This window comes from Musca domestica, unplaced genomic scaffold (assembly GCF_030504385.1).
Source record: "Musca domestica strain aabys unplaced genomic scaffold, Musca_domestica.polishedcontigs.V.1.1 13, whole genome shotgun sequence".
Classification (NCBI taxonomy): Eukaryota; Metazoa; Arthropoda; class Insecta; order Diptera; family Muscidae; genus Musca; species Musca domestica.
Window position 1 is genome coordinate 16,171,324 of NW_026712172.1, and position 23,489 is coordinate 16,194,812.

Consider the following 23,489-nt stretch of genomic DNA (forward strand, 5'->3'; position numbering starts at 1 on the left):
ATTTGTTTGGCCTGTTTCAGAACTGCAGGATTATAAAAGCTTTTACTACGATTCCTATCCTTAATATTATCGAAAAAAATTGCAAAATTAGTACATACTTTTAGTTCCTGAAACAGACCAGTTATAAATTGTTTTACAGAAAGGGAGCAAATGAAAAAATCGGACGTGCATATTTTAGGAATTAGAATAATTAGAATCTACTATTTTGCAATATGTTCGATATACCGATTTTCCCAGTAAAAAAGTTAAATTCTTGCAATTCTGAAACAGACTAATAATTTTTCATTGATAGATATATAACTGGCTTGAACATAAAACAAATGTGCTGGACACAAATATCAAAAACATATGTTTTGTTCCAGAACCTGCAAGAATCTACTTTTTTTGCTATTTTTTTGATATCATAAAGGGAAATAACCGATTTTATCAGTAAAAAACTTAAATTCTTGCAGTTCTGGAACAGACTAATAATTTTTCATTAATATATATATACACTGGCAGAGCCAGCTTACGTATGGTTGTATATTTTATTGCTTTTTCGCGTTTAAATCTGTCATTTTGGGGCTTTTCTGTTTAATTTCGCGATTAATTTTTTCAAATATACATTTAGCAACACTGAGTCACGTACGTCAATGCGCAAGAATGAACGAATTTTAGTGGAACGCATTCTGATACGAAAGTGAGTGACTAGCTTTCGTTCGCACAAAATTTCTTTCGTTAACGTGGAACAGGCTGTAAATGTTTGCGAGAACTGCACTTGTTGTTCTGCAACAGAGCATATGATTTCACAAAACAGGGGCACCAACATAAATAATTGGGTATAGGATGTAGCTTTGTTCTCCTCCTGTAATTGTACCCTTTTTGTATATAAGGTCGAGTAACGAATAGAGAGGAAATTAAGAACAGCGAAACGATTTTTTCGTTGTTATTTATATATTTTTTTTGACAATTTTATTCAATAATAATTACATGCATTACAAATGCATTTTTTCAGTGTAAACCAAAGAAAATCGATAATATGAGCTGCAACAAATAATCGATTATTCGATATCTGCAACTCATCGAGTGACTTTAGTCCAAAGTCGACCTACATATCCCTATTCTCTATCTGAACTACTGAAAAAGTGACGAATTATATTTATTCGATTAAAAAAAAAACTAAATTCACACCGAAAATTACAGCAATATTCTATGAAATTACGTATTGTGTTAATTTTTCAATTTCAATTGGATACATAGATTACAAAGAAATCAAGTTAAACACAACACATAACACGAGAAAGTGAATTCGATTTCAAAGTAAAAGTTACTCAGCACAGCAAAAGAGCAAAGCAAAATGGCTGAAGGTGGAAACAGAAGAATTATTGTTAATGTAAAAACACCAAAAGAAAAGAAAATGATAGAAGTGGATGAAGATTCTGGAATTAAGGATGTAAGTGTAATACAAATGATGTCCAGTGAGTGATGAAATTTGAAAAAAAGAAATAATATTGTCTGGCACATTTCGTTTGGTTTTATGAAGGTGGTCACATATCAGGCTGGTTGCAGAAAGAGGCGGCGGGATTACGCCGAATGGAATTTGTAATGAATTAAAGTAGATGATGATTGTGAATGGCTCTCATTTGGATTGTTGAGTGTGATTAGAGTAAATGTGGAAAGGGGGTGAGGAGGAAGAAATGCAAAGTGTTTGTTGGTTGTTTGGGGGAGGGGGAGGGTGGATGTGGTCGTTTCGGTGAGAAAATAAAAGGTGGCGGGTAAACATATCATGTGTGTCAAGTCAAAGTACAGTGAGTGCATTCACCATAGCAGCCAGTAGCCGCCGCCTCAATGACGAAAACCCCCATCACCTGAATTGATGAAATGCAGCAGTTGTAAATGAAATAATTCTCTTCTCTTTCCACTTGTTTCAAATACAATGACCCAGAAACCAATAAACAAGATGAACGGTGTCATGACGTGTTCTTGCAAAATGTCAATGCCAGAATAAATCTGCTCTGCTAACACCTCTTGATGTTGACCTTAGCCACACAAACCATTATAGAAGCACAAAAAAAGCAAGCAGCACATGTATTTTAATTTGTTTATTTATCTGAAAATTTTGCTGTGTTTCTTCTTCTTCTGATTTAATTTATTTATTGTTGTTGTCTCTTTTGCAGTTCAAGGCCTTGGTTGCTGAGAAATTTGAAGCTGAACCGGAACAGCTGGTTTTAATTTTTGCCGGTAAAATTATGAAGGACACTGACACCTTGCAAACGCACAACATCAAGGATGGTTTGACAGTACATTTGGTCATCAAGGCCAAGACACGCAATAGTGAAACCACCCAACGTCCTCCGGCCGATGTACGTCAAACTCCATTTGGTTTGAATACTTTGGGCGGTCTATCCGGCATGGAGGCCTTGGGTGCCGGTTCGGGTACTTTTATGGATTTACAAGCCCGCATGCAAAGTGAACTAATGAATAATGGTGATTTGTTGCGCACCATGTTGGACAATCCCATGGTCCAACAAATGATGAATAATCCCGATGTTATGCGTCAATTGATCACCTCCAATCCACAAATGCAAGATTTAATGCAACGCAATCCGGAAATTTCACATATGTTAAATAACCCGGAATTGTTACGTCAAACCATGGAATTGGCCCGTAATCCCTCGATGTTGCAAGAGCTAATGCGCTCGCATGATCGTGCTTTGTCCAATTTGGAATCGGTACCAGGTGGCTACAATGCCTTGCAACGTATTTACCGTGACATTCAAGAGCCAATGATGAATGCTGCAACGGAATCATTGTCACGCAATCCATTTGCGGGACTAGTTGACAATGGTGGCGGTGAGTGTTTGTTGGATTTTTTTGTTTTTGGAAATTATATTCATATTTTGTTATTATTTTTAGCAAAGAATTTTTAGGCAAATTTCCTATTGCATACCCACGAAATATTTATAGAGAGTTTTAGGCTTCAGAGGGGCATTAATTTTTAGGCAGAAAGATCCATGTAAATCTTGTTGTTCTCAATGCGCAACTTTTAAGATTTTGGAGTCCCACAAACTCCCACGAAAGGAAACTTTACAAATAGAAATTTGTACATTTGGTAGGCATCAGAGGACCATTAAAAATGCTTTTAAAAATTGTGGACTCAGAACGCACGATCTTTCTAATGTTTTGTAGAATTCAAAGACCCTCAAAGAGATAAAAAAATGTAGACCTCAGAGCACTACAAAAAAATTCCTAAAATACTTTGTTCTCAAAGCGCATCTTTTAAGATTTTGGATGCCTATAAATTCCATAAAAACAACTTTTTAAAATAGAAATTTTTACAATTTGTAGGCAGAACGCACAACCTTTCTAGGTTTTGTAGAACTCAAAGACCTTCAAAGAGATAAAGAAAAAAATTGTAGACCTCAGACGACTGCAAAAAAGTTCGTAAAATACATTGTTCCAGTAAAGAATTTATGGAACCATTTGCTTAAAATTCTGTAAGACTCGGAGGCTCCTAAGACTTCAGAGGCTTACGACAATTTGTATATAAAATGTTAGTCCTTAAGGCCCACGGAAATATTTCAAAAAACATTTAATTGAATTAAGAGCCCAATTATTACCGAATATTTTACGAAAGATCGACTGTTTTTCGAATATCACTAATTTTCCTGCTTTGATATCTTTTTCCAGGCAACAATCCCCAAATGGGTACCGAAAATCGTGAGCCTCTGCCAAATCCTTGGGGTGGTCGCGGCAATACCACTGGAACTGGTGCCAATAATCCTGATTTGCCACCACGCGGTATGCTCAATACCCCAGCTATGCAAAGTTTGATGCAACAAATGTCCGAGAACCCGTCATTGATGCAAAATCTCTTAAATGCTCCCTATACCCGTTCCATGTTCGAGGCAATGAATCAAGATCCCGATATGGCTGCACGTCTACTAAGCACCAGTCCCATGCTGGCCAATAATCCGCAACTGCAAGAACAAATACGCCAAATGATGCCACAATTTATGGCACAAATGCAAAATCCCGAAGTCATGAATTTGCTAAGTAATCCCGAGGCCATTAATGCCATTATGCAAATTCAACAGGGTATGGAATCGTTGAGATCGGCTGCTCCCGGACTGATGGGTTCGTTGGGTGTACCACCACCACCGCCCGGTAATACCAACACTGATACCAATACTACAAATACCAGTACGAACACAACGGCCACAGGAGATAGTCAACCGGCCATGGCTCCTGGCGGTGGACCCAATGCTCAGCTGTTTAATGACTTTATGACGCGAATGTTAAATGGCATGACCACCACAGCGGATAATACACAACCTCCGGAGGTGCGTTATCAGTCACAATTGGAACAATTGACAGCAATGGGTTTTGTTAATCGTGAAGCCAATTTGCAAGGTAATGGAGGAAAATTAAATAGAAAATGTTTTGGAAACTTTATTTATTTATTTATTTTTTAATTTTTTTTCTAGCATTAATTGCCACCTTTGGAGACATCAATGCAGCTGTTGAGCGACTGTTATCATTAAACCAGTTGTCTCTAAGTTAACATACCTAAGCCCCGCCCCAACCCCTCTACTATTATTACAACTTTCCTAACAACAAAACAAAAACAAAAAAAAGAATTAATCCTGTTTGTGTATGTGAGCGTTTGTTTTTCTTCTCCTCGATTCTAATTATTTTATATATATAAATATAATAAAATAAATTCTATAAATATATACCAATATATAAAAAATACAACCCCCCAACAACAACAAAGACGGAACTCACACAAAATAATATTACGAAAAAATTATTGGATTGTATTGAGGTTAAAAAAGGATTGATTTATATTTCAAAAGATATAACAGTTTAAAAAAAAAGACCATAATATATTTATGCAAAAGCAATTGTAATTACTACTATTTTGAATGGATTTCGCCATTACCACCCATTTTAGTCGATTTAATTAGAAATTCTAAATTTACGCTTGCTTGCTTGCTGGCTGGCTTGTTGGTAATGAATTATTAATTCTAATTTATATAATTAAGTCTTGGGTATATTTCCAACATATTTTTTGTTTGTTTATTTTTAGTCCACAACTAGAAAGGTAAACAAAGGTCATTTATATTGTTTTTTCGTTGAACAAATATTTCTTTTTTTCTGTGTGCTAAGGTGTTTAAGACATTTACATTTTTCCCCCGCTTGCTCTATTCCAAAAACAATTTGATTGTTAAATGTATTTCAATTTTCGTTTAATTGTTTTATGAAAATAAAGCCGAATATATAACTGATTTTCAGTTTTAAATTAACTTTTATTTTTAACAAAAAAAAAAAAAAAACAATCTTGGAGGCATCACAAACTTTGGCCATAACTCTTGAAGTGGGTCAGTTAAAAAATCACAGTTTGACATTTTTGTATTGTATATAAACAAAGGATAACTGAAGAAAAAAATTTAAATAAAAATTGAAACAAACACCACTTCTATTTTGTTGGTGTCACATGGGAACCGTGGTGGAAAATGCTCCTCAATACTAAATCACTGCTTTACAGCAAAGGTGGTTTAATTTGAAACATTCAATCATTCACAATAGGTTTAACAATAATGGGATAAAAATATATATTCATATATTATATAGAGAAAATAAAGTTTTGTTCTTTATTTTTAAAAATTAAAAAAAAAAATAAAATTACAAAAAAAAAAAAAAAATACAAAAAATATTGTTTTATTTCGAAAAAAAAAACAAACAAAACAATGGTTTGTATTTTTCTGGATTAAATACCCACACAAGATCCAAAATTAAAATTGGTGTATAGAAAATAATCTTTCTTTAAATAAAAAAGATTTAAAACAATTAAATTAGTATTAAATATTCCATTTTAAGCAATTGATGTTTTTTTTAAATTTTGTTGTTGTATATTGTTGACCTGTTATATTTATTTTACATGTTTGGTTAATTGCTTGGCTTAAGGTCATTAAAAAACTATGTTTTTAAATTATTTTTTTAATCGGCATCTATAGATGTAATATTTAAACAAAATATGTCCATGAAAATAAATTTTGAAGTATGAGGCATTTGGAAGCCAAGGTTTTCTTTAATATATATATATTTTTTTTAAACAAAAATTAATAATTTTTAAAACATACAGAGTGAGATGAAAACAATTGCAACCAACTTCAGATTGCTGTAATTTCTAAGCCACTCGTCCGACAGCTGTTAAAATTATTCTAGTCACAGCTCATTATATTGTTTACAAGTGCACCAAAGCATTTTGGTGAGAATGTTGCAGAAAACAAGTTTTTCGTGCCGGAATTCAAGCGTGATAGTGTGATTTCTTTATATTTGGTTGGAAAACCACAAGTGACTATCGTTAGGGCACTTCAGCATTTAAATGTGAATAAATCTTTTGTGGCTCGTACCATCGCTCATTACCGTGATACTGGTAGCGTAGCCGCCCGAAGTCAAGGAAGTGGACGAAAGAAAACAGCAACATCAGCAGAAATGGTTCGAAAGGTAAAGAAGCGACTTGATCGAAGCCACCCGCGTCGCAGTGGCCGAAAAGTGGCTCGTGAGCTGAACATATCGCAATATTCTATTCAGAAAATATTGAAAAATGAGCTCGGGGTTAAGCCATTGAAATTCCAAAAACTGCAAGAACTTACACCGCAACTGAAAGAAAATAGTAGACCCAAAAGAGCTAAAGAGTTGCTTCGTTTGGCCAGCCGAAAGTGGTGAACTGCCGAGTTTTGTATTCTACGATGAGAAAAAATTCGTTGTCCAGCGGTTTGTAAACAAACCAAATGATCGTGTTTACTTGCCAAAGAGGTCAGCTGAAAATATGCACCTTCGGTGGGCCACCAGAAGTCAAGCCCCGGCCATGGTGATGGTGTGGACCATCATAATTGCCGATGGTCGCTCTCCGCTCGTATTAATCGGCCATCAGAATAAATGGCTAATATTATCGCAAAAATATTCTGGAGTGTGTATTAAAGCCTTGGGCACGCAAACATTTTGGCCGCAGACCTTGGACATTCCAACAGGACTCAGCACCATCGCAGCACTCAGTACGAGACACCCAAGAATGGTTACAAAATGAGGATCCTCGCTTCATTTCCACCGCACAATGGCCACCAAAATCTCCGGACACCAATTCGTTGGACTAGTGTGTCTGGTGGAATTTTGAAAAGCAAGGTAGGCACTAAAAAATACCAAAATGTCGATCACCTCAAGCAAGTGCTTCGCCGGGAATGGGCCAAAATACCGCAGAGCAACATTCGGGCAGCGTGTGATGGTTTCATTGGCCGTTTGAAGGCCATAGTTCGTACCAAAGGTAACCAATTCGAACAGATCTAAACTTATTCTAAAATTTTATGCTATTTTCCGACATTTTTTGCTTTAATTTAAAAAAATGAAAAAAATATGGCGTTTGACTTTGTTGCAGTTTTTTTTATCTCACCCTGTATATGCATATATGCAATACTTCTGAACAAGTATAGAGCTGTATGTTCGACCGGGCCGATCTTTGAATACCCTCCACCATTTGAAACGATTTTGGCAATTTTCAAACAAATAAAATTCGTTTAAAATCCTAAAAATACCGAATGTAGCTATTATATTAGGGTCTATACGATGACATGGACCTGCATAGGTAACTTTTGTCATAAGTCATTACAATATTCAAATGCGAAACTTGAAAAAAATCGGTGAATAATGTAGCTAAAATTATCAAAATACCGGATATATGGAGATAGCATTATATGGGGCTATACCAAAACGTCGACCTGCACAGACAATTTTCTGTCTTAGGCTGTATTATATATTACGAACTTCAAATACCAAATTTGAAACAATTCCGGTGAATAATGTCGCTAAAATCGTCAAAATACCGAATATCGGGAGGTACCGTTATATGGGGGCTATATGAAGACGTGGACCTGCACAGATAATTTTCTGTTATAGGCTGTAGTATCCATTACGAATTTAAAATACCAAATTTGAAACAATTCCGGTGAATAATGTCGCTTAAATCATCAAAATACCGAAAAAAGGAGCTACCATTATATGGGGGCTATACGAAGACGTGGACGTGCACAGACAATTTTCTGTCATAGGCTGTAGCATCGGCTATGAACTTCAAATACCAAATTTTAAGCAATTCCAGTAAATAATGTCGATAAAATGATCAAAATACCGGATATAGGAGGTAGCATTATATGGGAGCTATACGATGGCGTAGACCTGCACAGACAATTTTCTGTCTTAGGCTGTAGTATCCATTTCGAACCTCAAATACCAAATTTGAAACATTTCCGTTGAATAGTGTTGCTTAAACCATCAAAATACCGAAAAAGGGAGGTACCGTTATATGGGGGCTATACGAAGACTAGGACCTGCACACACAATTTTCTGTCATAGGCTGAAGTATCCATTACCAACTTCTAATACCAAATTTGGAACCATTCCGGTGAATAATGTCGCTGAAATCATCAAAATACTGAATATCGGGAGGTACCGTTATATGGGGGCTATACGAAGACGTGTAACTGCACAGACAATTTTCTGTCACAGGCTTTAGTATCCGTTACGAACTTCAAATACCAAATTTGAAACATTTCCGGTTAATATTGTCGCTAAAATCACCAAAATACCGAATATCGGGAGGTACCGTTATATGAGGGCTATACGAAGACGTGAACGTGCACAGACAATTTTCTGTCTTATGATGTAGCATCCAATACGAACTTCAAATACCAAATTTTTAAGAATTCCGATGAATAATGTCGCTAAAATCACCAAAATACCGAAAAAGGGAGGTGCTCTTATATGGGGGCTATATGAAGACGTGGACCTGCACAGACAATTTTCTGTCTTAGGCTGTAGTATCGATTACGAACTTCAAATACCAAATTTGAAACATTTCCAATGATTATTGTCGCTAAAATCATCAAAATACCGAATATAGGGAAATACAGATATATGGGGGCTATACGAAGACGTGGACCTGCACAGACAATTTTTTGTCATAGGCTTAAGTATCCATTACCAACTTCTAATATCAAATTTGGAACTATTCCGGTGAATAATGTCGCTAAAATCATCAAAGTACCGAATATCGGGAGGTACCGTTGTATGGGGGCTATACGAAGACGTGGACGTGCACAGACAATTTTTTGTCATAGGCTGATGTACTCATTACGAACTTTAAATACAAAATTTAAAAGAATTCCGGTAAATATTGTCGCTAAAATCATCAAAATTCCGAATATCGGGAGGTACCATTATATGGGGGTTATACGAAGGCGTGGACCTGCACCGACAATTTTCTGTCACAGGCTGTAGTATACATTGCGAACTTCAAACACCAAATTTGAAACCATTTCGGTGAATAATGTCTCTAAAATCATAAAAATACCGAATATTGGGAGGTACCGGTACATGGGGGCTATACGAAGACGTGGACCTGCACAGACAATTTTCTGTCATAGGCTGTAGTACCCATTACGAACTTCAAATACCAATTTTGAAACCATTCCGGTGAATAATGCCGCTTAAATCATCAAAATACCGAAAAAAGGGAGGTACCGTTATATGGGGGCTATATGAAGACGTGGACTTGCACAGACAATTTTCTGTCTTAGGCTGTAGAATCCAATACGAACTTCAAATACCAACTTTGAAGTAATTCCGGTAAATAATGTCGCTAAAGTTATCTAAATACCGAATATCGGGAGATACCGTTATATGGGGGCTATACGAAGACATGGACCTGCACAGACAATTTTCTGTCATAGGCTGTAGTATCCATTATGAACTTCAAATACCAAATTTTTAAGAATTCCGATGAATAATGTCGCTAAAATCATCAAAATACCGAATATCGGGAGGTACCGTTATAAGGGCGCTATACCAAGACGTGGACCTACATGGCCCATTTTCAAAAACAAAAGTCCTGCATACATAATATACATTTGAGTAAAATTTTATCAATCTAAAGCAATTCGTTCGGTAGCTAGAGTGATTTCCACAGACGGACAGACGGACGGACATCGGTAAGTCGATATAGAATTTTATGCTGATCGAGAAAATAAATACTTTGAGGGTCTAAAATGTATATTTCGTGGTGTTACAAACGGAATGACAAACTCAATATACCCTCCATACGATGGTGGAGGGTATAAAAATGGTAAAATTATGGCGTTTTACTTTGTTGCAGTATTTTTATCTAACCCTGTATATATGCATATCAAAACTTTTAAAAAATATTTGGAAAAATAATTTTGTCCGTCATCAAGGATTTCAAGCCCATTCTGCCAAAGAATTCTGCTTTGTTTCCAACTTGTTACAATTTATCAAACATTACCCTCCAACATGTTTGACTGTTTGAGACGATCGCCCAACATATTTTACTTCAAACACACACGAAATTTGATGGTGTCTCGTCGTTGCCTGTTTCGGCTAGGTTCAGTCATGTTGGAACCGTAAACTCAACGAATTGGTAAGCGGAAAGGCGCGCACGTTCTCTGTTTTTTTTTTGACGGGCAATTGAATATTGGCGGATTTTTTTGTGTGTGTTATTGTTGCTGCCAATACCATAAACGAAAAAAAGTGGTTTTTAAAAGCCTCCGGCCGCCCAAACTGCAACAACAATTCGATTCATTGCAAAATTCCAGGAGGGAAATAAATCTGAATTGGGGGAGAGAGAGAGAGAGAGAGGGAGAAAAGCCTAAAGTCTCTAACTAAAACAAAATTAAAACAACAACAACATCAAGGAGTTAAGGCACAACGCCTTAAAAAGATTCCTTGCCAGCCGGGCTCCAAACCCCCCAAAAAAGTTGTTGTTTTTGGTTGGGGTGATGCAAGAAGAATTCCTTTTTGTGTGAGTGTTTTTTTTTTTCAAATCAACAACAAGTTTTGGAAGTAAAGTGAAGTTGTGGCAAGTAACAAAAAAAAAAAAAAAATGGGAATCGAATTCTCTATCCCAGTCAGCCAGCTAGTCCAGATGAAAATGTGAAGGGAAATGCTGACAGGAAATTTTCAAGTGAATGAAATTCATGACCCATAAAGGCACTTGTTTTCGCAAATTTTTTTATGCAAAACGAAATTAAAACAAAAATAACAAATTGTGGCTACAAATCAAAAAAAAAAAAAAAATATTTCAACATTTGAAAATTAAAAAATAAATATCCATAAAAAAACCTAGTGTAAACACATGAAAAAATTTAAATACCAAAAGCAATAACAAATACAACAACTTGTGTTCAATACTCCTGCAATTGTTTGCAAAAAAAAATATATATTTATAGCTTCTCCCACCCTCATCGTCTTCACTTTTGGCTGTCCGGTGTTGAAAGTGTAACAGAATAGTAGTTTCAAACATATAATTTTTTTGTTGTTGTTGTTGATGTTGGTGAAACCCAGAAATGTGGAGCATTCCTAAAATTAAACCATTTCCGCGAAATGAAAAATGAATGCAAAATATTATTATGACCCACTCAAGTGTTTGCTGAACAGAAAATGTTGGAATCGAAAAACCAAACGTTAGCTGGAAAATTATCTGGAAAATTATCTTCAAATTACATTGGGATTAAGACGAAATGCAAATAATGTAAGTTGTTGATTTTGAAATTGAAAACTTTAAGAAAATACTGCTCAAAATGAATGAGAGATTATGAAGAGAATATGAAATATTGAAAATTTGAATTAAATTTTTATAAAATTCAAGAATAAACATATTTCATACGAAAAAACCAGTAAAGAAAGTCTTAAAGTCGGGCGGGGCCGACTTTATGATACCCTACACCACTTTGCTAATTTAGTAGGGCTCCACATAACAATTAAAAGTTTTTATGGGAGAATTCAATCATACACACTATGATTATAATTATATTTTAAAGATCAAAGGACTAAATATGCCGAAGCATTTGTATCTTTTAAATTCGGAATTGTATTGCCCATTTGGTGCACAATTAATTTGAAATCGGATAAAGATATATATCCAGTCTGATATATATCCAGCTATATCCAAGTCTGAACCGATCTCGATAAAATTTGGCAAATATATTTCAGAGCTGTATTTGATTTATTTCCCTAAATATCATTGTTACGGAGTGCATATTATGGTTGTGGGTAACAAATATAACAAATCGGATGAATAATATATATGGAAGCTATAGCTATATCTGAACCGATCTTCACCAAATTTGACATACTAGCTTCTAGACTCAATTCGGTCGTAAGTGCCAAATACCATCCCATTTAGACAAATATTAGACGTATGGTGCACAATAAAAGGTCAATCGGACGAAGTTATATATGGGAGCTATATCCAAATCTGAACCGATCTCGATAAAATTTAGCAAACGTATTTCTGAGCTGTATTTGATATATTTCCCCAAATATTGTTGTTGCAGAGTGCATATTACGGCGGCGGTGGACGAAAATAACAAATCGGATGAACAATATATATGGGAGCTATATCCAAATCAGAACCGATTTCGATCAAATTTGGCATACTTATTTTAAGGCTTAATTTGGGTGTATATGCAAAATTTCATACAATTCGGGCTGATATTACACGTTTGGTGCACAATAAAAGGCAAATCGGAGCTATATCTAAATTTTTACCGATTATCTAAAATTTCAATAGGGTTCGTCCTTGGGCCAAACAAATGATCTGTGCAAAATTTCATCTGGATCGGGCAATAAGTGCGACCTGTACTTTGTTTACAAAAATACATGGACAGATGGACGGACGGACAGACGGACGGACGGACAGACGGACGGACGGACATGCATAAATCGACTCAGAATGTGATTCTATGCAGATCATCAAAAGGAACTATGGGTCTATCTCGTTTCTTTCTGCCTGTTACAAACAAATGCACAAAGACATAATACCCTGACCACCTTGTGGTGTAGGGTATAATGAGATATTGATTATACCCTACAACACTATGTGTTGGGGGTATTATAAGTTTGATTGGACCAAAAATTATATAACACCTCGAAATATTGGTTTCCCACATAGGAATGTATATACGGATCTTCCTATCTCGCCGAGCTGAGTCGATCTAGCTATGTATGTCCGTCCGTCCGTCTGTCCAAGTTCATTTTTAATCACTCTACAGGTCGCAATTATGGCCCAATCTTCACGAAATTTAAAATGGACGTGGGGCTAGGGCCGGAATAGAAGCCTATTGCTTTTGGAGATGATCGCATAATATTTAGGAGTTGAAATGGAGCAAAACATTTTCCTTATTTTGCAATTGCTCTACAGCTCGCAATTATAGAACAATCGACGCGGATTTTAGTGTGGGGCTAAAGCTTAGGGCTGGGCAGAAGTCTTCCAATTTTGATGGTGATCAGGTAATATTTAGTGGGTGAAATAGACCATAACATTTTTGTTAAATAAAAGTCAAGTTTTCCATAAACTGCGAATATTTTTTATTCCGGCGAAATCCCAAATAGACGGAAAGGTCAATTCTGACCGCTACGTAGATGCCGATAGTAAATATATCGTATATATGTAGCGAAATATATACAATGTGTAAATACAAAGGATGGGGATTTTAGCTAGAATGCTTATATCTCAAGAATGGCTGGACCGATTTTGACAAATTTTGTCAATTCAGAATGCCCCTCTTGGTATAAAAGGATAAAATCTAAAAAATCGCATAAAAATGCCAATAATGGTGTTAATATTGATTTTGTAATATTTTGTGACATTTTTTTATTTTTTTAATTTTTTTTTATCGCATGCGGTTTTTTTCAATTCGACTTATAATATTGAAGTGTATATTTTGTAATATTTTTTCACCTTACAATACAGGTTGGGGTTATTATATATAGATTGCAATTATCGTCCGATCCTCACAAAAATTTTCACAACGATAGGGTTAGGCTCAGAAGTGCTAGGCCTATTGTTTTAAAGATGTACGCAATATATTTATGGTTGAAACACACCAAAAAGCAAAAAAAAAAAATCCTGATCACACAATTGAAGCCAATCGACACGCCTGAGAAGAGAGTTAAGGCTAGGGAAGAATTCTAGCATTTTGGATGACCATTGGATTATATTTAGCTGTAAAATGGACTACAACAACTAAGAGCACGGTGGACTGCGTAAATATTGGGTAAATGTGTCTTATCAAAATGCTAAGGGCGCTCCGTGACATAATTTCAAAAGCGAAATCTTCCAACATGGATTTGGACATAAAGGAGCTTCTAATATATTGTAGTGTTGTAGGGTATCACATGGTCGGCCCTGCACGGCAATAGACTTTGCTTACTTGTTAAAATGAAAATAGTTTTTATTTTCTAAATATGTGAGATTATGCCAAAATCATTGAATTTTGAAACAGAATTTGGAGAATTCTTCATTTTTATGGCCAATTTAATCAATTGATAACCTCTATAGAATTTCCGTTACAAAGCTTCAAATTCGATATTGTTATTAAAAATAAGAATGTAAATCGCTTTTTATGCCTAATTAATTTATATCCGAATTCCGTTACACTTAATGGCTTTAAATTCTAAAAAAAAAAATAAATATTGTGATTTTCGATATTTTTATACCCTCCACCATGGTATGGAGGGTATATTAAGTTTGTCATTCTGTTTGTAGCACCTCGAAATATACATTTTAGACCATACTTTGATCAGCATAAAATTCTATGTCGATTTAGCGATGTCCGTCCGTCTATCCGTCACTCTGGAAATCACTCTAGCTTCCGAACGAAATGAAGTAGATTGATGAAATTTTACTCCAATGTATATAAAGTGTGCAGGACTTTTGGTATTGAAAATGGGCCGTGTAGGTCCACGTTTTGGTATAGCCCCTCATATAATGGTACCTCCCATTTTCGGTATTTTGATGATTTAAGCGATATTATTTACCGGAAATGTTTCAAATTCGGTATTTGAAGTTCGTAATGGATACTACAGCATATGACAGAAAATTGTCTGAGCAAGTCCATATTTTGGTATAGCCCCCATATAACGTTACCTCCCGATATTCGGTATTTTGATGATTTTAGCTACATTATTAACCGGAATTGTTTCTAATTTGGTATTTGAAGTTCGTAATGGATACTGCAGCCTGAGGCAGAAAATTGTCTGTGCAGGTCCACGTCTTCGTATAGCTCCCATATAATGGTACCTCCCTTTTTTCGGTATTTTGGTGATTTAAGCTATAATATTCCCCGGAAATGTTTCAAATTTGGTATTTGAAGTGCGTAATGGGTACTAAAGCATATGACAGAAAATTGAATGTCTTCTTCGTATAGCCTCCATATAGCGGTACCTCCTCATTTTCGATATTTTGGTGATTTAAACGACATTATTCACCGGAAATGTTTTAAATTTGGTATTTGAAGATCGTAATGGATACTACAGCCTATGACAGAAAATTGTCTCTGCAGGTTCACATTTTGGTGTAGGCCCCCTGGTAATAGTACCTCCCTATATTGATGATTTTAGCTACATTATTCACCGATTTTTTTTTCAAGCTTCGCATTTGAATATTGTAATGGCTTATGATAAAACTTGTCTATGTAGGTCCACGTCGACGATAATAGACCCTAATATAACGGCTACATTCGGTATTTTAAAATTTTAACAGAATTTGTAATGGATTTTTTTTTTTTTTTGAAAATAGCCCAATTTGTTTCAAATGGTGGATGGTATTCAAAGTTTTTACTTGTTTTACAACAGCTTTGTTTACTTGTTATACATGAAAAACTTCTCCCCGTCTTTCATTACGAGTCAAGGCTTCAAATTTAATAAAATAATGTGTTATGTTATTAAAAATATATGTGTAAATCGCCTTTATTCTCTATCCTTGTCAAAAAATGAACTAGTTCCTTTGTTCCATTTTATTAAAATATTGGGGTAAATCACTAACACTATCTTATTTTTAAAAAGTATGGTTTTAAAACATCAATATTTTATATTTTTTCAATATTTTACTTTTCAAGATGTTTGGCGTTTTTTTATACATAAGCATTTCTCCCAGATTTTCAAGACTTAAAATGTAAAAAAAATACTGATTATTCCAGTAGTTGCAACAATCAACTAGTTTTGCAATTTTCTCCGATATCATAAGGGGAAAATCGGTTATCGCAGTAAAAACTTTTACATTCTTGCAGTTCTGGAACAGATCATATGTTATTAGTTATTGTAATCATTTTAACCTCGTTCCTTGCCTGAAGAGGAACTAGTTTTCTCGTTCAATTTCGCAACAATTTTAAGTGTAAACCCTTTCAGTATTTTTTATTTTTTTTTTTTTAAGAATTGGGTTTAGTTTTTCGACTTGCGTGGCTATATTGTCGATACAATCCACTCGCTCAGGGGTTATTGCTTCACTATGTTGATCCAATTCAGTCCATTAGAGCCCATTGATTCATTGTGTTTAATTTCATTCATCGAACCGATTAATCATTTTTGTTCCTTGAAAGGAACTAGTTCCTTCGTTCCATTCGTTAAAATGTGAGTGTAAATCATTCCATGGTAGAAGAATAACAGAAGAATACAGGTAGATGCATAAAATTAAAAGGGGGTTTCAAACAAATGTATTTCTTAAATGTTTTCTTATACGACGTCATTCGGAGGTTATTATTATACGAATTTTTAAAAATTTTTACAACAGTTTTTTTTTTAATAGTTTTTCATTCAAAATTTTCCATTCTAAAATTGGTTTGACAGTTCATTGTCCCCGCAGCTGTGTCGATGCTTCTATCTGTATTCTTCTACCATGATCGTTTCTAATCTCTCTTTTGAATTGATCCACTTCGCTCCGAGGCCATTGGTACATTACGTTAATTTCCTAAATAGGAACTAGTTCATTTGTTCCACATTATAAGAATATTAGGGTAAATAGGTTACTGTGTTATATTATTTTTTATAGGATTTGGTCAAGCTTTAGAGTATTATTGATCCACCCCTGAAGCCATTGGTACATTATCTTTAATAGAAATAGCCAATTGCCTTCATTGACCAGATCGATCTTTCTTGTTCCTTTCATGAATAGGAAGCGATGCCAGGAAAAATTTGCCGGAAAGAATTTGCAAACTCTCAATACAATAACTGTCAAAATTGTTGTCGCGAATGGCTCTATTGGAAAACTTTTGTGTTAGCAGAGAACTTCCAGTTACAATTTTCAACCATTGTTACACATTTTGGAGTAGTCAGATAGACCAAATATATTGCTGACCTCCACCCTCATTTGAGACTATTACAACGTTTTTAATTATGTTTCTATTGGATTTAAAGTCTAATTCCTCTATATATTTTCCCATATGATGATTCGATTTGTCGATGTAAGAAAATGACACAAAAAATTTATAATTTCTCTTATTATCATTCCAACTGACCAATAAACCAAGAAAAGGAATTTCAAACAGGTGATACCTTTTGCGGCATTGCCTAAAATATCCCCTCTCTAAAATTTAATTTCTAATGATGATTATCCCTAAAAACACACATTCGAACTACATTGCACCTGTTTACATTTATTATCATCATCGTGTGAAGTGTTTTAAATAAACAGATGCTCCTGCTCTCTCGTAAAAAAACACTCTCCCTTTTTTCTCTGTCAGCTGTGCCTGCGTGTGTGTAAAGAAAACATAGAAACGCAATTGCATTGTAGACGTAATAGGCACACTCACATAGAACAAATAATGGGGAGTTTTAATTGCTTAAGGATTCAAAATGACCTTCTGTTTTTTGCTTCGTACTTTGAAAATAGACATGCAGAACAAAGACGGAGATAGGAACGTGATAAGAAACCTTTTTGGCTAGACACATATGGTCATAAAATATTAGGTCGCTATTAAGTGTATTCCGTACTCTGTATTTTTTTATTGAATTACATTTGAATTTCAAATTTAACCTAAATTTTATTTTGAAACGATTTTTAAATTGATTCCGATTACAAAATATTACAATTGATGTTTTTTTTGTGTGAAGGTCGCAATGCCAATTTCCATAAAATTCTTGTGACAAAATACCGACCATGCATACATACATATTTAATTGAAAATATTGCTGTTGTGTTCCTTTCAAGGTTAAATGAAATTGGAAATTGAAACTGGATTCTCCTAATTCAGTACAAAGTAAAGTACTATTAGATGGAAATTTTATTCATTGATTTATATATGAGTTACGAAGACGGTGTAAGTTTTCTACTTCTTTGCAAAATATGGGACCGAATATATTTTATATCCTCCCCGTTGAAAAGCAGGGTATATTAAATTTGTCATTCCGTCTGTAGCACCTCTAAATATTTATCATATTCCCCAAAAAGTATATATATTTTTGATCAGCATAAAAATATTAAGTCGATTTAAAGATGTCCATCCGTCTGTCTATCTGTCAATCTATCTGCTGAAGCCTCGATACAGCTCACATTATTTGACGTAGGGCTTTTAAATACGGCACCGTAGTTTGCCTTGTGTCTAGGATGGTTGGTATTGAAAATGAGATATATTGGTACACGTTGTGGGATAGCCCCCATATAACGGTACCTCCCGATATTCGGTATTTCGATCATTTTAGCCACATATTTCCACCAATTTGTCTTAAAAATTTTATTTGTAGTTCATTATGGGCTCTAGGTCCAGTGGTTTGTACATATAGGTCAACGAGTTCGTATAGCCCCCATATAACGGTACCTCCCGATATTAGGTATTTTTATAGTTTTAGACACACATTTCCACCAATTTGTCTAAAAATTGGAATTTGTAGTTGGTGATAGGTTCTAGTACCGGTGGCGGAACATTGTATATAAAGGTCCACGTTTACGTATAGCCCCCATATATCAGTACCTCCTGATATTCGGTAATTTGATGATTTTTGCCACACCTTTCAACGAATTTGTCTAATAATTGGTATTTGTAGTTCGTAATGGGTTCTAGCATCGGTGGCAGAACATTGTGTATAAAGGTCCACGTTTTCGTTTAGCCCTCATATAAGGGTACCTCCAGATATTCGGTGTTTTGATGATTTTTGTCACATCTTCCAACGGATTTGTCTAAAAAAGGTGTTTGTTACGGGTTCTAGCACCGGTGGCGAAACATTGTATACAGGGTGAGACAAAAAAAAACTCCAACAAAGTCAAACGCCACCATTATTACATTTTTTTTTTAATTTTATTGAAAGAAAGAAAAAAACGTCGGAAATGGCATCAAATTTTAGATTTGTTCGAATTGCTCACCTTTGGCACGAATTATGGCCTTCAAACGGCCAATGAAACCGTCACACGCTGCTTGAATGTTGCTCTGCGGTATTTTGGTCCATTCCCGGCGAAGCGCTTGCTTGAGGTGATGGACACTTTGGTATTTTTTTAGTGCCAACCTTGCTTTCCAAAATACTTCAGACGCAATAGTCCAACGGATTGGTATCCGGAGATTTTGGTGGTCATTGTGCGCTGGAAATGAAGCGAGGAACCTCGTTTTGTAACTATTCTTGGGTTGCGCGTGCTGTGTGCTGTTGGGGTGTCCAAGGTCTGCGGCCAAAGTGTTTGCGTGCCCAAGGCTTTAATATACCCTCCAGAATATTTTCGCGATAATATTCGGCATTTATTCTGATGTCACGGTCGATTAATACGAGCGGAGAACGACCATTGGCTGTTATGGCGCCCCACGGCCATTACCATGGCCGGCACTTGAGTTCTGGTGGCCAACCGAAGGTGCACATTTTCAGCTGACTTCTTTGGCAAGTAAACACGAATGAATGTTTTCTCATCGGAGAAAACCAAATTCGACAGTTCACCACTTTCCTCGGCCAAGCGAAGAAACTCTTTAGCTCTTTTGAGTTTACTATTTTCTTTCTGTTGCGGTGTAAGTTCTTGCACTTTTTGGAATTCAGCATAAAATTCTATGTCGATTTATCGATGTCCGTCTGTCTGCCTGTCTGTGGAAATCACTCTAGCTTCCGAACGAATTGAAGTAGGTTGATAAAATTTTACTCAAATGTATGTTATGTCTGCAGGACTATTGGTATTGAAAATGGGCCATGTAGGTCCACGGTTTGGTGTATCCCCCATATAACGGTACACACCGATATTCGGTATTTTGATGATTTCAGCGGCAATTTTTACCGAAATTGTTTCAAATTACGTATTTAGAGTTCGTAATGGGAACTACAGTCTGTGACAGAAAATTATCTGCGCATGTCCACGTCTTCGTATAGCCCCCATACAGCGGTACCTCCCGATATTCGGTATTTTGATGATTTTAGCGTCATTATTCACCGGAATTGTTTCAAATTACGTATTTAGAGTTCGTAATGGGAACTACAGTCTGTGACAGAAAATCGTCTGTGCAGGTCCAGGTCTTCGCATAGCCCCCACATAGCGGTACCTCCGATATTCGGTTTTTTGATGATTTTAGCGACATTATTCACCAGAATTGTTTCAAATTTGGTATTTGAAGTTCGCAATGGATACTTCAGCCTATGACAGAAAACTGTCAGTGCAGGTCTTCGTATAGGCCCCATATATCAGAACCTCCCTATATTCAGTATTTTGATGATTTTAGCGTCATTATTCATCAGAATTGTTTCAAATTTGGTATTTGAAGTTCGCAATGGATACTGCAGCCTGAAGCAGAAAATTGTCTGTGCAGGTCCACGTCTTGGTATAGCCCCCATACAGCGGTACCTCCCGATATTCCGTATTTTGATGATTTTAGAGACATTATTTACCGGAATTGTATCAAATTTGGTATTTGAAGTTCGTAATGGATACTGCAGCCTGAGACAGAGAATTGACCATGTAGGTATACGTCTTCGTATAGCCCCCATAAAGCGGTACCTCCGATATTCGGTATTTAAATGATTTCAGCGGCAATTTTTACCGAAATTGTTTCAAATTACGTATTTAGAGTTCGTAATGGGAACTACAGCCTGTGACAGAAAATTGTCTGTGCAGGTCCACACCTTCGTATAGCCCCCATATAACGGTACCTCCGGATATTCGGTATTTTGATGATTTTAGAGACATTATTTACCGGAATTATTTTAAATTTGGTATTTGAAGTTCGCAATGGATACTAAATCCTAAAAAAGAAAATTTTCTGTGGAGGTCAACGTCTTGGTACAGCCCCCATATAACGGTAATATGGCATAACCTTATTTGAGAGGATTTATTTGAAGTAAAGGTATGGGTTTTGACAGTTTTAATCCATCTATTTCCCGTGAAAAATAACCTGCATTTGTTAGCACTTCACATGGTACTATAAAAAGGTAAGGTAGAGCTACCAGCTGATTACAATTTTTTTCTAAGTGTGCCCGACTTCTGCCAATTTTGTGTATGTATTTATTGTTTTGAAAAATAAAAACAGAATATTTTCAAAATCATTCAGGGCTGTCACAAAAACCATGTCGGTTTAGCTTATTGTCGTTTTTGCAAACCAATGTTGGTTTCATTTGGTGTCATGAAACCAAGTTGGTTTTGTCAATTTCGAATGTAAATAAAACCAATGTTCGAAACAGCTGTTGTTGCTTACATGTGTTGTTTGTTTATTTGTCATTGAAATATCAGTAAAAGTAAAGTAAATATAAAAGGAATAAGTCACTATAAATAAAGTAAGATGGAATCAGCAGTGGTAGTTTTTGTGTTGTTGGACGAAGAACGCTCAGAAAAGGTGACGACAAAAGCTTTTAGAGATTTCAGCAACCCACTGGAGTTGCCGGAGGTAACGTAAGTAAATTTGTTTATAGCGAACTTACTCATAAAAATTCTTTAAAAAATCCTTAAAAAATCCACGTTTATGGTCCTTTAATAATTCTTTAAAAAATCCACATTTATGGTCCTTTAAATATCCTTTAAAAAATCTTTAAAAAATCCACGTTTATAGTCCTTTAATAATTCTTTAAAAAATCCACGTTTATGGTCCTTTAAATATCCTTTAAAAAATCCACGTCCTTTAAAAATTCTTTAAAAAATCCACGTCCTTTAAAAATTTTTTAAAAAATCCACGTCCTTTAAAAATTCTTTAAAAAATCCACGTCCTTTAAAAATTTTTTAAAAAATCCACGTTTATAGTCCTTTAATAATTCTTTAAAAAATCCACATTTATGGTCCTTTAAATATCCTTTAAAAAATCCACGTTTATAGTCCTTTAATAATTCTTTAAAAAATCCACATTTATGGTCCTTTAAATATCCTTTAAAAAATCTTTAAAAAATCCACATTTATGGTCCTTTAATAATTCTTTAAAAAATCCACATTTATGGTCCTTTAAATATCCTTTAAAAAATCTTTAAAAAATCCACGTTTACAGTCCTTTAATAATTCTTTAAAAATCCACATTTATGGTCCTTTAAATATCCTTTAAAAAATCCACGTTTACAGTCCTTTAATAATTCTTTAAAAATCCACATTTATGGTCCTTTAAATATCCTTTAAAAAATCCACGTTTACAGTCCTTTAATAATTCTTTAAAAAATCCACATTTATGGTCCTTTAAATATCCTTTAAAAAATCCACATTTATGGTCCTTTAAATATCCTTTAAAAAATCCACGTTTACAGTCCTTTAATAATTCTTTAAAAAATCCACATTTATGGTCCTTTAAATATCCTTTAAAAAATCCACGTTTACAGTCCTTTAATAATTCTTTAAAAAATCCACATTTATGGTCCTTTAAATATCCTTTAAAAAATCTTTAAAAAATCCACGTTTACAGTCCTTTAATAATTCTTTAAAAAATCCACGTTTATAGTCCTTTAAAAATTCCTTAAAAAAATCCACGTTTATAGTCCTTAAAAAAATCTTTAAAAAATCCACGTTTATAGTCCTTTAAAAATTCCTTAAAAAAATCCACGTTTATAGTCCTTAAAAAAATCTTTAAAAAATCCACGTTTATAGTCCTTTAAAAATTCCTTAAAAAATCCACGTTTATAGTCCTTAAAAAAATCTTTAAAAAATCCACGTTTATAGTCCTTTAAAAATTCCTTAAAAAAATCCACGTTTATAGTCCTTTAAAAATTCTTTAAAAAATCCACGTTTATGGTCCTTTAAATATCCTTTAAAAAATCCACGTCCTTTAAAAATTCTTTAAAAAATCCACGTCCTTTAAAAAATCTTTAAAAAATCCACGTTTACAGTCCTTTAATAATTCTTTAAAAAATCCACATTTATGGTCCTTTAAATATCCTTTAAAAAGTCTTTAAAAAATCCACGTTTACAGTCCTTTAATAATTCTTTAAAAAATCCACATTTATGGTCCTTTAAATATCCTTTAAAAAGTCTTTAAAAAATCCACGTTTATAGTCCATAAAAAAATCTTTAACAACCAAAATTGATTGGAAGATGCGTAAATTGCGAGACGCGCATTAAAGCTATTCGCAAATGTTGCCATGGAATTGATAGATAGAACTGTTTAGATCATATTTTTGAAAGAAAATCCAGGCATTTCATTAATTTTTCCCGCTCTTTTTAAATATGAGGAAAAATATTGAATAAATGGAAACAATTTGTGGCATACACATTTGACAGTAAATTTAACGAA

The 23,489-nt window shown here is 34.7% G+C and overlaps 2 protein-coding genes across 2 annotated transcripts in view; both read left to right on the forward strand.

The window, feature by feature from the left end:
* Positions 1-1,086: 1,086 nt before the first annotated feature.
* Positions 1,087-5,270, forward strand: LOC101899885 (ubiquilin-1). Its single transcript, XM_005189560.4, has 4 exons — positions 1,087-1,432; positions 2,157-2,832; positions 3,670-4,392; positions 4,467-5,270. Exons 1-4 carry the CDS (start codon positions 1,337-1,339, stop codon positions 4,541-4,543), a joined length of 1,572 nt encoding a protein of 523 aa, XP_005189617.2. The 5' UTR covers positions 1,087-1,336; the 3' UTR covers positions 4,544-5,270.
* Positions 5,271-11,160: 5,890 nt separating this feature from the next.
* The window catches only part of LOC101888843 (uncharacterized), a 46,718-nt gene continuing 34,389 nt past the window's right edge, over positions 11,161-23,489 (forward strand). The window contains exon 1 of the mRNA XM_020038659.2: positions 11,161-11,584. The gene's annotated coding sequence lies outside the window, so the exon portion shown is untranslated. The remainder of the gene's footprint in view (positions 11,585-23,489) is intronic.

Excerpts from the sequence above, each read along its gene's own strand:
- LOC101899885 (XM_005189560.4), top strand. The coding sequence starts at position 1,337 with ATGGCTGAAGGTGGAAACAGAAGAATTATTGTTAATGTAAAAACACCA. Across the intron at positions 1,433-2,156 it reads AAGATTCTGGAATTAAGGAT|TTCAAGGCCTTGGTTGCTGA; the intron begins GTAAGTGTAATA and ends TCTCTTTTGCAG. Across the intron at positions 2,833-3,669 it reads ACTAGTTGACAATGGTGGCG|GCAACAATCCCCAAATGGGT; the intron begins GTGAGTGTTTGT and ends ATCTTTTTCCAG.